Source organism: Neoarius graeffei, chromosome 5, assembly GCF_027579695.1.
Source record: "Neoarius graeffei isolate fNeoGra1 chromosome 5, fNeoGra1.pri, whole genome shotgun sequence".
In the NCBI taxonomy this organism is placed as follows: Eukaryota; Metazoa; Chordata; class Actinopteri; order Siluriformes; family Ariidae; genus Neoarius; species Neoarius graeffei.
The window spans coordinates 74,300,252-74,314,425 of record NC_083573.1 but is presented as its reverse complement, the minus strand read 5'-3'; the positions used below and the strand labels follow the sequence as shown (position 1 = coordinate 74,314,425).

At 40.8% G+C, this 14,174-nt stretch overlaps 1 protein-coding gene across 2 annotated transcripts in view; it reads right to left on the bottom strand.

The window, feature by feature from the left end:
- The window catches only part of pogzb (pogo transposable element derived with ZNF domain b), a 40,281-nt gene extending 28,784 nt beyond the window's left edge, over positions 1-11,497 (bottom strand). For both annotated transcript variants that reach the window (XM_060922367.1, XM_060922368.1), the window contains exons 1-7: positions 11,350-11,497; positions 7,653-7,759; positions 7,345-7,440; positions 7,079-7,248; positions 6,828-6,927; positions 6,356-6,610; positions 1,404-1,589 (exon numbers count right to left, since the gene is read on the bottom strand). In XM_060922367.1, coding sequence (XP_060778350.1) covers positions 1,404-1,589; positions 6,356-6,610; positions 6,828-6,927; positions 7,079-7,248; positions 7,345-7,440; positions 7,653-7,755 — 910 coding nt within the window. In that variant the 5' untranslated portion in view covers positions 7,756-7,759; positions 11,350-11,497. The remainder of the gene's footprint in view (positions 1-1,403; positions 1,590-6,355; positions 6,611-6,827; positions 6,928-7,078; positions 7,249-7,344; positions 7,441-7,652; positions 7,760-11,349) is intronic.
- Between the last annotated feature and the right edge of the window lie 2,677 nt (positions 11,498-14,174).

The following is a 14,174-nucleotide window of genomic DNA, read 5'->3' as shown; positions in this document are numbered from 1 at the left end:
TAAGCTAACCGGGACGTTTCCAGATCAGGACAATGGCTGGGTCGGCTACAAAACGCTTTGGCTCGCTCATCCAACTCTAGGGACTGCAGGGACTGACTCAATTTCACTTGGGGGTGGCGTATTCCTTTAAGGTCGGTCCGTATGGTGAAATACCATGACCTCGGCCCAGAGGGCCTCGCTCAGTACTTTCAAGACCTCGGTCATGGTATTTCACCATACGGACCTCCCAGCTGGTAAACAACATATGTATTTTGGATCGCTATTTTGTCACTACTATAGCAAGTTATGAGTGTTTGAAATATGCTCTGTAATATATCAGTCCATATGTCAAAGCAATGGCTGCAAACGAGATTCGTTGAGACCTGTGCGAGACATCGTAGGATGGAAGTAAAACGTACAGCGGAAATCAAAGTGACTGACATCTGCCAATGTTGTCAAAAGACACGCGCATGCCTTCTTTCAAATGCTGACGTAATCAAGCCGGAAGTTGTGTTTGTTTTGATAACAATCAGGAAAGTTTGAAAAAAAAAAAGTAGGCAGTAATCGTCATTTCAACTTGTTTTTGTGCAATATTTCGTTTGGAAAAGTTTTCAAAATGGCAGCACTGACACCTGGCTGACACTTCATGTTTCGAAGTCTTGCACAAGTCTTGTGAAGATCACGTGGATAAGCGACGCCTGCCGTGGACCAAACGAACTAAATTCAACATGGCTAAAAACCGAATAGGCCGAGAAGTATAATATTTAATCGCAATTAGTTGCCAATACGAGTCACGATATAAGGTTACTAAAACCGAAAACGTAATTGAATAACACGTTAATTAAGAAATAAAGCAAGTTTAAAAATGATTTCAGTTCCCCTTTAACAAAAGCAAAAAAAAAAAAATGACAGAGCTGACCCCGGGTATCACCCATAATGCATTGTGGTAAACAAGCAATGACAATTATGGGTTACTGTCATTATCAGGTCATTCCAGATGCATATCTAAATTGCACTTATGGCATATTTTTGAATGATGATTCATATCAACATACTCGCATGTTAAAATGTGAAACACTTTTGCAAAATGCGTGAAGGTCGATGTGGCTGCAGACGTATTAACAAATACCCAAAACTAAAACTACATTCAACTGAGAAGGGGAAGCCATGGCCTAATGGTTAGAGAAGCAGCTTTGGGACCAAGAGGTTGCCAGGTCGATTCCCTGGACCAGCAGGAATGGCTGAAGTGCCCTTGAGCAAAGCACCTAACCCTCACCTGCTCCGGGTATGTTGTATGTCGCTCTGGATAACAGTGTCCGCTAAATGCCATGAATGTAACTGAGTATTTTAAACCATTTGTTTTCTCAGACATGTCCTGTTGCGCAGACATAAAATGACAGATCCATAAGTAATCCACTGCATACCTTGCACAATGTTGCTCTGAGCTACAGGAAGAGGTTTCTGGACAGCAGCAGAGCCAGAGCCATTAGCCTTCTGATTCCTCATTACAACAATGGTCTGACGCTGACTCCCAGTAGGAATACTGACCGAGTTCATGATGTTCATCAGGTTCTGCATATCCAAGTCGTTGCCTCTTTGACTGACAGTCACTGCCAAAGACATGAGGTAAAGGAATCTTTTAAAACACCACACCCAGTATTTCACATATCGGCCATCACAATGTGCCTGCATATAACAAGTATTAAATTTCATACAGATTCAATACTGTGAGTATTTACAGTCATTTTGCCATTGTTGGTTACAGGTTGGGTCATTCCATTTCAATTAATCAAATTAAAAGAAAACAAACAAACAAACTAGTGCTGTCAAAGTTAACGCGATAACGCAATCTCAATTTATCGCGATTAAAAAAAAAAATAGTGCCGTTAACGCAAATTCTAATTTGGCCCTGCGAGTCACCCGCAGTTCCTGTTGAGGCTTGTTGCGCGCTGCTTCAATAAGAGTACGTGTGAGTGATGGAGAAAGGCATAGACATATAAACATCCTCGCCGCCATATTGGATGTGGCAAAGTGGAGATTCTTCAACCGTCTCTGGTATAGCGTCTAGACAGTAGCCGAGAATAAAGATGCCTCATTCATGTGCTGCGTTTAACTGTACCAACAGGTTTACCGTCCAAACGAGATCACATGGGATTACCTTTCACAGGTGAGACTGGAAAAATACTTTTCATTACTGTTCCTTCAGTCTTCAGTTTCCCAGCTCATCTCCACCGGGTAGGTGTAGAGTTATAAGCAGTGAGAATTAGATAATACAGTGCCACACTATGATGAACGTTTTTGAACGTATGATGAATGTTTTTATTTTTATCTGTTTTTTTCTTCTTTTATGGCAAATACTTCTCTTCAAAAGAAACTAATGAAGAGTAAAAAACAAAACATTTTTTTATTTTCACAGTGATATCCACTTTATTTTTCATCCCTTGGTTTTCTCATCTAATATGGAAGTTATGGATGTCAGTGGCTGTGACAAGACGTGTTATGCTCTGCAATTAAAAAAAAAAAACCCACATTGGTACAAAGCAAGCCCATTCACTTTTTTATGCTGATAAGAGAATTACAATGGTTTTTCATGTGACAAAAATGTGCGATTAAATGGCGATTAATCGCGAGTTAACTATAACAGTCGCGACATTAATCACGATTAAATATTTTAAATCGCTTGACAGCACTAAAAAAAAACCTAAAACTGAAGTGGTCAGGTCAGAGGCATGTGTATGGTGTGTGTGTGTGTGTGTGTGTGTGTGGGGGGGGGGGGGGGGGGGGGGGGTGTCCCGTCCATTTTCTTTAAATAAATAAATAAATAAATAAACAAATTAGGGTACAGAGGTGGGGGCCTTTTTCTATGAAATTCATGTGCCTAGCATTATATATTAAACCTAAGGCCACCCATTTTTTTATCTTTAGGTTCACGGATTTTTTTCAACATATTTTTTATGTCGGTCGAAATAAAAATAAAAAAAAAAAGTGTCCTCGTCCAATTTTTTTTTTTGCATGGCACAATTTCAATGTCTGATTAAGATGATAAAATAATTTAAATTCAAGAGACACACTTTACATACACACACTATATATGTAAGGGTGCATCAGTTGCCCCCTAAAAATGAAAAGTTCCTCCGATCATGATGCATTTTTGTTTTTATGTTCCTTTTGGTAAGAAAACACACTGGCTGAAATATTTTGACAAAATTCAAAAGTTTAATGGTGGCACCAGGAGCTCAAAGTTATGGAAAAAGCTGCTATTTTATGACTTTTATGACAAAATTTCAATCACTTTTCATGAAACATTATGGCACCTTATAGAGTATACCAGATATCTTAGATACACATTTTTAGTACATATTCTAAATATATTATCAAGCACAGTTTGAGTTTTAGCTGTTCGTTGAATCATTGTTCAACTACTTTTAAACAATACAAATGTATTATGAATCACATTAATGCTTCTCAATCCCTTGCAAAGGTTCTTAACATGATCTCTGGCTCACAAGAAATCAATAAATGGAGTCCAACATTGTGATTCAAACCTTACGCAAAAATATAAAATAAGCGTTTTTTGGGCAAAAAATGAACCTCATGGTGCCGCCATTAGACTTTTGAATATGGTCAAAAAATTTTACAGGATGTCTTTATTGGTGAAAAGGAACACCCAAACAAAAATGCATCAGATTTTATGAAAGTGAGGGCAACTGATGCACCCTAATGTGTGTGTGTATTTATATATATATATATATATGCATGCACATTGAAGGCTGATACGTTCGTGCTACTTGATTCGATAGGACTCTCTGTAGCACCATCCTCTTCTAATTCCACAGTCAGACACCTGCAGCCAAAATCGCGAACTAACGTTATGGCAGGCATATTCGGCATTGCGCTCGTTACATCACCACCTTCTTTCTGAGAACCAAAGATCGTTTTGATCATTTTATTGTTTACTTTCAACGCTTGAGAGATGAAATCGCCCACGTTTTGGTTAGTGAGACAATGAAAAGACTTTTCTTTACCACACTTTATGCTTACGTACAGTTGAGGCGATAGCTTGGAATCCATGCTGTCAACGTCAGCCATGGTCAGCACGAGTTTGACACTGTCGTAAAGCGGTCGTAAATACCATTAAAGCCGCAAGCGGCCTCGACGGGCCCTCGCGCCAGCGGCCAAGGGGGGCGGGGGCATGCGTCCCCGCGAAATACCTTCCACAGCTTCTTCGGCAAGAGACATTACTCCCACAATGGCGACAAACCACAGAAATGGACACATGGCAACAATAGGGTCTCGCACTGAACGGTGCTCGGGGGGCGCTATAGAGGCCCTGAGGCCGGCCTGGATCTGGGCTTCTGGTTCTCAGTAGCGGTGGCAGTCTAAGAAAAAGGAGCCAAATTTCGTGCGCAGTCGACCATGGCAAGCGCCCCAATAAGGGTCTTGTAAAGAGTTTGCATGCCAAGTTTGACAAATCAGAAGCTGCAATATCATTTTTGCCATAACCAGCACCCCCAGGGGCGAAAGTGCACAAAATTTGGCGTATATGTCAGGTGAGCTATGGAGAGTTTGCGTATGAAGTTTGATGACAATTGAGTAAATAGAAGATGAGATATAGATTTTTGAAGAATAAATGTTTTGGTTTTTCCCATGTCAGTAGGTGGCGCTACGCTGTACATGAGCGATTTTGAGTTGGAAAAATAAGTGTCTACAACAGCAACGTACTTTCACAAGGAAGTGGTGTGAAGGAAAAGCATTATGGAAGTATTTACCAAAAACCCGTTTTGGAGCAATGGCGTCGGCCAAAAACAGCGCCCCCCATGGACGAAAATTCCCAAAATGTGGTATACATGACATGGGAGGTAGGAAGAGGGTGGCCGTGAAGGTTGACCAAATTTGAGGAAAGATTGGATTTCTTGCGCAAAAATAGCGCCCCCAGTGGCGAAAGTGCACAAAATTTGGCGTATATGTCAGGTGAGCTATGAAGAGTTGGGGTATGAAGTTTGATGACAATTGAGTAAATAGAAGATGAGATATAGATTTTTGAAGAATAAATTTTTTGGTTTTTCCCATGTCAGTAGGTGGCGCTATGCTGTACATTAGCGATGATGAGTTGGAAAAACAAGTGTCTACAACAGCAACGTACTATCACAAGGTAGTGGTGTGAAGGAAAAGCATTATGGAGTAATTTACCAAAAACCCGTTTTGGAGCAATTGCGTTGGCCAAAAACAGCGCCCCCCATGGACGAAAATTTCCAAAACGTGGTATACGTGACATGGGAGGTAGGAAGAGGGTGGCCGTGAAGTTTGACCAAGTTTGAGGAAAGATTGGAATTTTTGCCCAAAAATAGCGCCCCCAGTGGCGAAATATCACAGAAATTGGGTAACATGGCAGAAGCCCAATGAGTGATTTGCGTGTGAAGAATGAGCAGTTTTGAGCAATCAGAAGATGTGTTATGAATTTTTAAGCATGTAAAATTTTGCATCGAAAATTGATTGACGTATAACTTCTGAACGGGTTATCCTACGTGAAACGCCCATAGGGCTCGGGCCCTAATAAAAACATTCAAGTGAATACTCAATGTCGTAAATAGTTTCGTTTTTGGACTCAGCTGAAGTAGATATATACAACACACATTGTCGTTTGTATTTGCGATTCTAATACTTTTTACTTAAAGAAATATGACCTAGTACCAGGGATACAGTGTTGTTACAAGAAAAATATGTGACTATTTTTTTAATTTTACATTTCTTTTTGTATGTTTCGGCGGTTAAAATAAAAAGTCTGTGCGTATTTTTATTTTTCTAGCGGTAGTATTTAACTGCCGTCGGCGGATCCGTGATTCGAAAAATCTAAAATGAGTCGCCTAAGCTACACTCCTGAAAGTGTCACAGTCGAGTCACAGTACCAGATATTTACCTTAAAAACAAATGTGAAGGGTCTAGCTCGAGTAGCTTTTTCCGTATTGCATTATTAAAACTGCCCCTCAATACACAATGCTAGAAGATAGACTGCCACCTCGGTCCCTTAAAATTTTTTTTGGGAGAACACTAAAAATCACAGTAGACCCTGACATGTTATACTTTGCCTATTAGGAATTTTATCTTCCCCCTGGAATATTTTAGGCAAATCTGAGGTGGTCAGTTGGGATTTTTTTTTTTTTTAAATTTGATTAACCGACATGGAATGAGCCATTTACATTCTCTCAAATTGATGCATCTTAGCGAAAGCTAACCTTGGTTTATTGCACAGCTGTGTGTGTAGATGTACATACTTAGTGTCTTCAAAACACGACTGACTATCAAACGTTGATAACCTAAAATCCAGGATCATGCACATTCCATACTTAAAAAGTACTCAAGCTTAAAGTTTGCTCACCAATTTTAGTCTCTGTGTTAATGGGTAGTGGCTTTAGTTGAGTGGAATGCTGGGTGCTTGGGACAGATGTTACTCTGGGGTGGCTGGTCGGAGTCGTGTTTCGGATGGTGAGGGTGGCAGGAATTTGCATGGTAGCGAAGGAGCCTGGTTCCTGTACCCGGTTCACTACTGGAGCTGTCGGCCTGATTTGAGCTTGTGGGGTAATTATCTGAGCTGCTCCCATTGCTGGCTTAAAAATTCCAGGTGTACCAGGCGCTGCAACAATGAACAAAGTAACCAAAAATTATTTAAAAAACAAAACAAACCCAACATACTACTCATAATAATAATAATAATAATAATAATAAACACAACCAATGGTTTAAAAAAATATTAAACTCAATCAAGTATAATGAGATTGTTCCCTGTTCACACTAAAGCAGTAGAGAGTAAAAAAAATAGTTACAGAAGCACTATTACAGAACTGTCATACCTTGGACCAGAGTAATGGGCCGGACTGTTTGGCCTTGCTGGACGTTTAACACAATGCTCAGTGGGCTTTGGCCTGACTGGATATTCTGCACAGGGATACTCTGTCAAACCACAAAAAAAAAAAAAAAAAAATCCCACATTACAAATCAGACGTTTATCAGGCCATTTAACTTAAGTCAATGCTTCTATATTCTTCTGATAAATCAGTGGGTGCCTAATTGTGAGTTCTACTGTATATACACATGTCTGCACCTGTGTGGTCAGGTAGATGGGTTGGCTGCCACCAGCACCAGCACCATGGGAGTTGCCAGGCAGAATCACCTGGGACAAAGCCACAGGTGTCAATCCTCCTGCACCTTGAGTCAGGATCAACTGCTGCCCTGGTGTACTTTTAGAGATGCCTGGAGGTAAAGCTGTCGGCACTGGAAAAAATAATAAAAAATTAGAAACCATCTTGCACACTGCAAGCTTATGTCACATCGTAAGTCAGGCTAGAGGAGCCTAAAAGAGAGACTTACATGATTTCGTGAGCAGTGGGACAGTATTCACATTAGTGCTGGCTGGTACAACACTGGAAATCATAAGCGGTTTGGACACTGATGGAGTTACAGCTCCTGAGGGCATACAAAAAGGTTAACAAAACAACACTTCAATGCAAATCCACGCGCAATTAAAAACTTTCAGATGTTTTAGAGTCCATGATCTTTTCTGTATGGAGTACGAGAAAAACAAGACTTTCAAAAGAATGAAGTAAAAGTGATTTAAAAATCAAATCAACAATGAATAAATAATCATAAAACCCTGCAGAAGAAAACAGAAGCCTTACTTTCAGCAATGTCAGGTGAATCACGCGACTCATCCTGATTCATCTGTTGCCACGGCTCCAGCTCCTCCTCCTCACACTCCATGAACAAATCTGCTTCCTCCATTTTACTGCAACGAATAAAAGTAATGGTCAGTAATGAATATTATTGATTGCAATCGGTTATGACACGTACTCATCTCATCTCATTATCTCTAGCCGCTTTATCCTTCTACAGGGTCGCAGGCAAGCTGGAGCCTATCCCAGCTGACTACGGGTGAAAGGCGGGGTTCACCCTGGACAAGTCGCCAGGTCATCACAGGGCTGACACATAGACACAGACAACCATTCACACTCACACCTACGGTCAATTTAGAGTCACCAGTTAACCTAACCTGCATGTCTTTGGACTGTGGGGGAAACCGGAGCACCCGGAGGAAACCCACGCGGACATGGGTAGAACATGCAAACTCCGCACAGAAAGGCCCTCGCCGGCCACGGGGCTCGAACCCGGACCTTCTTGCTGTGAGGCGACAGCGCTAACCACTACACCACCGTGCCGCCCTACACGTACTGTACAGCATTATGAAAAATGTTAGGGCTGTGCAATTAATCAAATTTTGATCACGATTTTGATTTTTGTGTCAAACGATCTCAAAATTCATATAATCGAGTTGAAACGATTATTTTGCCATTTGTCGGGGACGCGCACACGCAATACATTTCCTTCCCGCGGGCCCATGCGCAGACTTGCCGACAACACTCGTGTGGCGGAAGCAGTGTGTGTGTCTCTATGGCTCTCCACTCACGCAGCTGAAAGGAGGAGAGATTGTGAATTGTTTGGCGTAAGGTAGGCTCGCAAGATGACAGAAGGAGGGCAGAATCGGTTGGTCGACAAAAAGGGACGGAAAACATCTCTAATATGGGATCACTTTGGATTCGAAGAATCCGACGTGGAACAGAAGCGCATTGTGTGTAAGATTTGCAATAAGGTAGTATCTGCGCCTCTTGGCAACACTACAAACCTCTTCAACCACCTGAAACTGAGCCATAAAGTTATTCACGACGAAACAATAAAAAACAACAAAAAAAAAGATAAAGCCGATGGCAGTTGCTTTGCACCCATGCAATAGTGGGTGTTGTTTACAAAAATGTTTGATTTGGAATTTTGTAGTGGGCAATTATTTTTTCCATGGGGCCACATGAGAAACAGAAAATTTTATGGAGGGCCGGACCAAAAGGCTGAACTAAATTCTGCATAATATTAATTGTATTTCTTTATATAAAGCAATAAATAACATTGTTTTTACAAGCTGCTAAGACTGGTAAGAGTATGGAAAAAACAAGGTTGCCTTACAAACAATGTCATTTATTCAATCAAATTTCCCAAAACAATGGTTAACAAAATGTGAACGTTTGTACCATTTTTTTTCAGTCACATTCACCCCAAAACACAATAAAGACATCACAATATTGTCTTTCTACTCCAAATATCAAGCAAGATATTATAATAATGATGCCCACATTTGTAGTCTAATCACCTCATTTGGTGTTTTTCAGTTTTTTATTTGTTCAGTGAGAGAAATCTAGTCTCTGTTGGTTTTTAACGAGTGCATCAGAGTCAGATTGAATGTCTGAGGTGGAGATGCGAAGCACAGCTGACAGATGATCATCAGTCGATTCGGTGTAGGTATCAGATCTACAGATCGGCTCCGGCGCCTGCTGGTGACGTCACACTATGTGATTGGCTGGACCGTTTGAAGGATGACGTACAAGTTTGTGGTTGGTCTGGACAAATTACGGAAGTAGTTATTGCGGGATTAGGTTTCGTGGGATTTCATGTCATTTTCATATCGAAGCATTGCGTTTTTGGTGAACACACCTTCAAAATAAAAGCAATGCACATTCAGTCCATGCATGAGGTAAAATTAGAAAATACGTTTATTTTGTAATTTCTAATTAACCTTACGCGGGCCGGTCAGAATGAACCAAAGGGCCGGATGCGGCCCGCGGGCCGTAAAATGCCCAGGTCTGCACTAAAGTGTACCAAAGTTTATTTTTGGATATTCTTTATATTAATAAGTACATTTATTTTTTTAAATATAGAGATTGTGGACAACTGGATAGAATGTACATTTGTTTTTCTCTGTCTTATGTCAAAAGAACATTTTTATTTTGTTTTATACATCACAAACTTAAAGTGCCATTCCACCATTGGATGTACTCTTTGGCATAAAATACAATATATTTTATGACAACATGACTAGACAGAGAAATCTTTTAGCTTCAAAATGATACATCAAACATAATTTTTTGACAACGACAAGTATATTAATTTTGCGACCAAAGTCACCTACCCTTTTAATTTCCGCGCGGTAGTGAAACGTGATGTCATCGGCAGGTTCCCCTTCTTGTGTACCACGTCACGTGTGACGTGGCACAGATTATCAGTAATGGTGGATAGAACGCGATTTCCACTTGTCGATTGCTGTGCTGATATTCACCATCGACCGTCTCCTTTGGGCATCACTTGCTATTTTCCTTCGCTTCTTTTCCGAAGCTGACAATCGCGTTCTATCCGCCATTGCTGATAATCTGTGCGACATCACGTTTCACTACCGCGCGGAAATTAAAAGGGTAGGTGACTTTGGTCGCAAAATTAATTAATATACTTGTCGTTGTCAAAAAATTATGTTTGATATATCATTTTGAAGCTAAAAGATTTCTCTGTCTAGTCATGTTGTCATAAAATATATTGTATTTTACGCCAAAAAAACCACATCCAATGGTGGAATGCCACTTTAAGTTTTTCTAGACTATATTTATTTTCAGTTTGAAAGAAAGGTGAACGTAAATGATCAATAACAAAGAGGGTTTTTTTTTTGTTTTAAAGAGAAATGCTGAATAAATGCATTGTTTCAAAAAATCGTTTGAATAATTGTGATTTCAATATTGACTGAAATAATCGTGATTATTATTTTTTCCATAATCGAGCAGCCCTAAAAAATGTTATCGGGGAATATCCAAACCAACAATTATTAGTGCATTGTGCCACTTAAAAACATGTTCCTAATTATCTCACTAGAATTAAAAAAAAAAAAAAAAAAACTCAGCTCTGGAGACCTGAAACATTTATGCAAATCTACTTTGACAGGTAAGACTTCTGGCTTCCAGTGAGCTGGGTTTAACTCACAACTGCAAAACACAGACTATGTGCACACTTAGTTCACTATTTTCTTGAACACCTTGGCAGTCTGCACTGAATAACAAAGACATTCATGAGCTACAGAGGCTCGTGCAGCTCTCTGCGCAGCCACCATTTAAAATCCACGGGAAATTCTGAAACGGCACAGAGACTGAAAAGGGGCGGAGAAAAAAGTAGTCCCTGTACTGGATCACAAACGGAAATCGCAAGCAGTTATAAAGGATTTAAGAACGCAGCGGAGTAACTTTTAAGTGTACAACACAATGTGAACACACATGGCGACTTTAGCCGCTTCCGCAAGCGTATCGGAACAGTTTTGTCAGCTTTGTTTCCTGGTCTCAATTAATTCGCACGGCGGAACAGCGCCAGCGGCCGCCTCACACCGCTGTAACCTTCCGCACTTTGTTCAATGCGCAGTCTGCTAAACTGCGAGTTCAGAACGCGCGCGCCATCATCCTCCATTACAAACAGTGCATCATAGATAACAATAATAATAATAATAGTAACAACACTCACCCTTAAAAGCGCAGTTAACCAAGTGACCTCTTTATCGTGAACAAACACAAGCATGGCCGGCACGTCACAGACGAGACATCGTGATGGTTTTCCGTTTTCAGGAGCACCGACCGACGGTGGCGTCTCTGCCTGCCTACGTCACATCCTGCTTCAACGCTACACACTGATTGGCTGTGCGCTCTCAGAAAGGCATATATTAGTTTTGGAACAATGGAGGCTTACGTGTAAAAATAGACGCCCATTAGTTTTCGTGTAATGCAGATAGGACAGAGTTGTATGTATAATTCTCCTCATTATGGTCACAGGGGTCTGTAGACTGCACTGAGTCGGATCTAATTAGACCAACACACCTCCCGAATGAAAGAATGTGCCATTTTATGCTCCAACCAGTGAGCTCAAGACCCAACTGAGTAATGCAGGACTTTCCGTGGGATGTGGAGTCTGAGCCCATCGGTCGTCGTGGTTTTAAGATGGCGCCAAGAAGGGATCAAGGGCGTAGGTTTGGTATTAACATTGGTGGGGACATAAACCCAATGCCAACTCCCAGTGGCGCCAACTTCAGGTCAGCATTAGAGGGTCACAATATTTTGCTCCGTTGTGTTCCACCAAAAGAGATCCATCACCTCTCCAAACTCCAGAACTGTAGTAATTCATGAATAATAATAATAATAATAATAATACTCAATTAATTTGATTAACTGCAAATCTTACATGTGATGATTAACTCATTCAACACCATTGGGTTGTTGTTGATATGCGTCATGTTACACGAACTTGGAGCCCATTGGTTGTCGTGAGTTGGACTGAAAGGAGTCGTGGTTTTAAGATGGCGCCAAGAAGGGATCAGGCCAAGGGTGTAGGTTTGGTATTAACATTGGTGGGGACATAAACCCAATGCCAACCCCCAGTGGCGCCAACTTCAGGTCAGCATTAGAGGGTCACAATATTTTGCTCCGTTGTGTTCCATCAAAAGAGATCCATCATCTCTCCAAACTCCAGAACTGTAGTAATTCATGAATAATAATAATAATAATACGCAATTAATTTGATTAACTGCAAATCTTACGTGTGATGATTAACTCATTCAACACCATTGGGTTGTTGTTGATATGCGTCATGTTACACGAACTTGGAGCCCATTGGTTGTCGTGAGTTGGACTGAAAGGAGTCGTGGTTTTAAGATGGCGCCAAGAAGGGATCAAGGGCGTAGGTTTGGTATTAACATTGGTGGGGACATAAACCCAATGCCAACCCCCAGTGGCGCCAACTTCAGGTCAACATTAGAGGGTCACAATATTTTGCTCCGTTGTGTTCCATCAAAAGAGATCCATCATCTCTCCAAACTCCAGAACTGTAGTAATTCATTAATAATAATAATAATAATAATACGCAATTAATTTGATTAACTGCAAATCTTACGTGTGATGATTAACTCATTCAACACCATTGGGTTGTTGTTGATATGCGTCATGTTACACGAACTTGGAGCCCATTGGTTGTCGTGAGTTGGACTGAAAGGAGTCGTGGTTTTAAGATGGCGCCAAGAAGGGATCAGGCCAAGGGTGTAGGTTTGGTATTAACATTGGTGGGGACATAAACCCAATGCCAACCCCCAGTGGCGCCAACTTCAGGTCAACATTAGAGGGTCACAATATTTTGCTCCGTTGTGTTCCACGAAAAGAGATCCATCATCTCTCCAAACTCCAGAACTGTAGTAATTCATGAATAATAATAATAATACGCAATTAATTTGATTAACTGCAAATCTTACGTGTGATGATTAACTCATTCAACACCATTGGGTTGTTGTTGATATGCGTCATGTTACACGAACTTGGAGCCCATTGGTTGTCGTGAGTTGGACTGAAAGGAGTCGTGGTTTTAAGATGGCGCCAAGAAGGGATCAGGCCAAGGGTGTAGGTTTGGTATTAACATTGGTGGGGACATAAACCCAATGCCAACCCCCAGTGGCGCCAACTTCAGGTCAACATTAGAGGGTCACAATATTTTGCTCCGTTGTGTTCCACCAAAAGAGATCCATCATCTCTCCAAACTCCAGAACTGTAGTAATTCATGAATAATAATAATAATAATAATAATAATAATAATAATACGCAATTAATTTGATTAACTGCAAATCTTACGTGTGATGATTAACTCATTCAACACCATTGGGTTGTTGTTGATATGCGTCATGTTACACGAACTTGGAGCCCATTGGTTGTCGTGAGTTGGACTGAAAGGAGTCGTGGTTTTAAGATGGCGCCAAGAAGGGATCAGGCCAAGGGTGTAGGTTTGGTATTAACATTGGTGGGGACATAAACCCAATGCCAACCCCCAGTGGCGCCAACTTCAGGTCAGCATTAGAGGGTCACAATATTTTGCTCCGTTGTGTTCCACCAAAAGAGATCCATCACCTCTCCAAACTCCAGAACTATAGTAATTCATGAATAATAATAATAATAATAATAATAATAATAATACACAATTAATTTGATTAACTGCAAATCTTATGTGTGATGATTAACTCATTCAACACCATTGGGTTGTTGTTGATATGCGTCATGTTACACGAACTTGGAGCCCATTGGTTGTCGTGAGTTGGACTGAAAGGAGTCGTGGTTTTAAGATGGTGCCAAGAAGGGATCAGGCCAAGGGTGTAGGTTTGGTATTAACATTGGTGGGGACATAAACCCAATGCCAACCCCCAGTGGCGCCAACTTCAGGTCAGCATTAGAGGATCACAATATTTTGCTCCATTGTGTTCCACCAAAAGAGATCCATCACCTCTCCAAACTCCAGAACTGTAGTAATTCATGAATAAT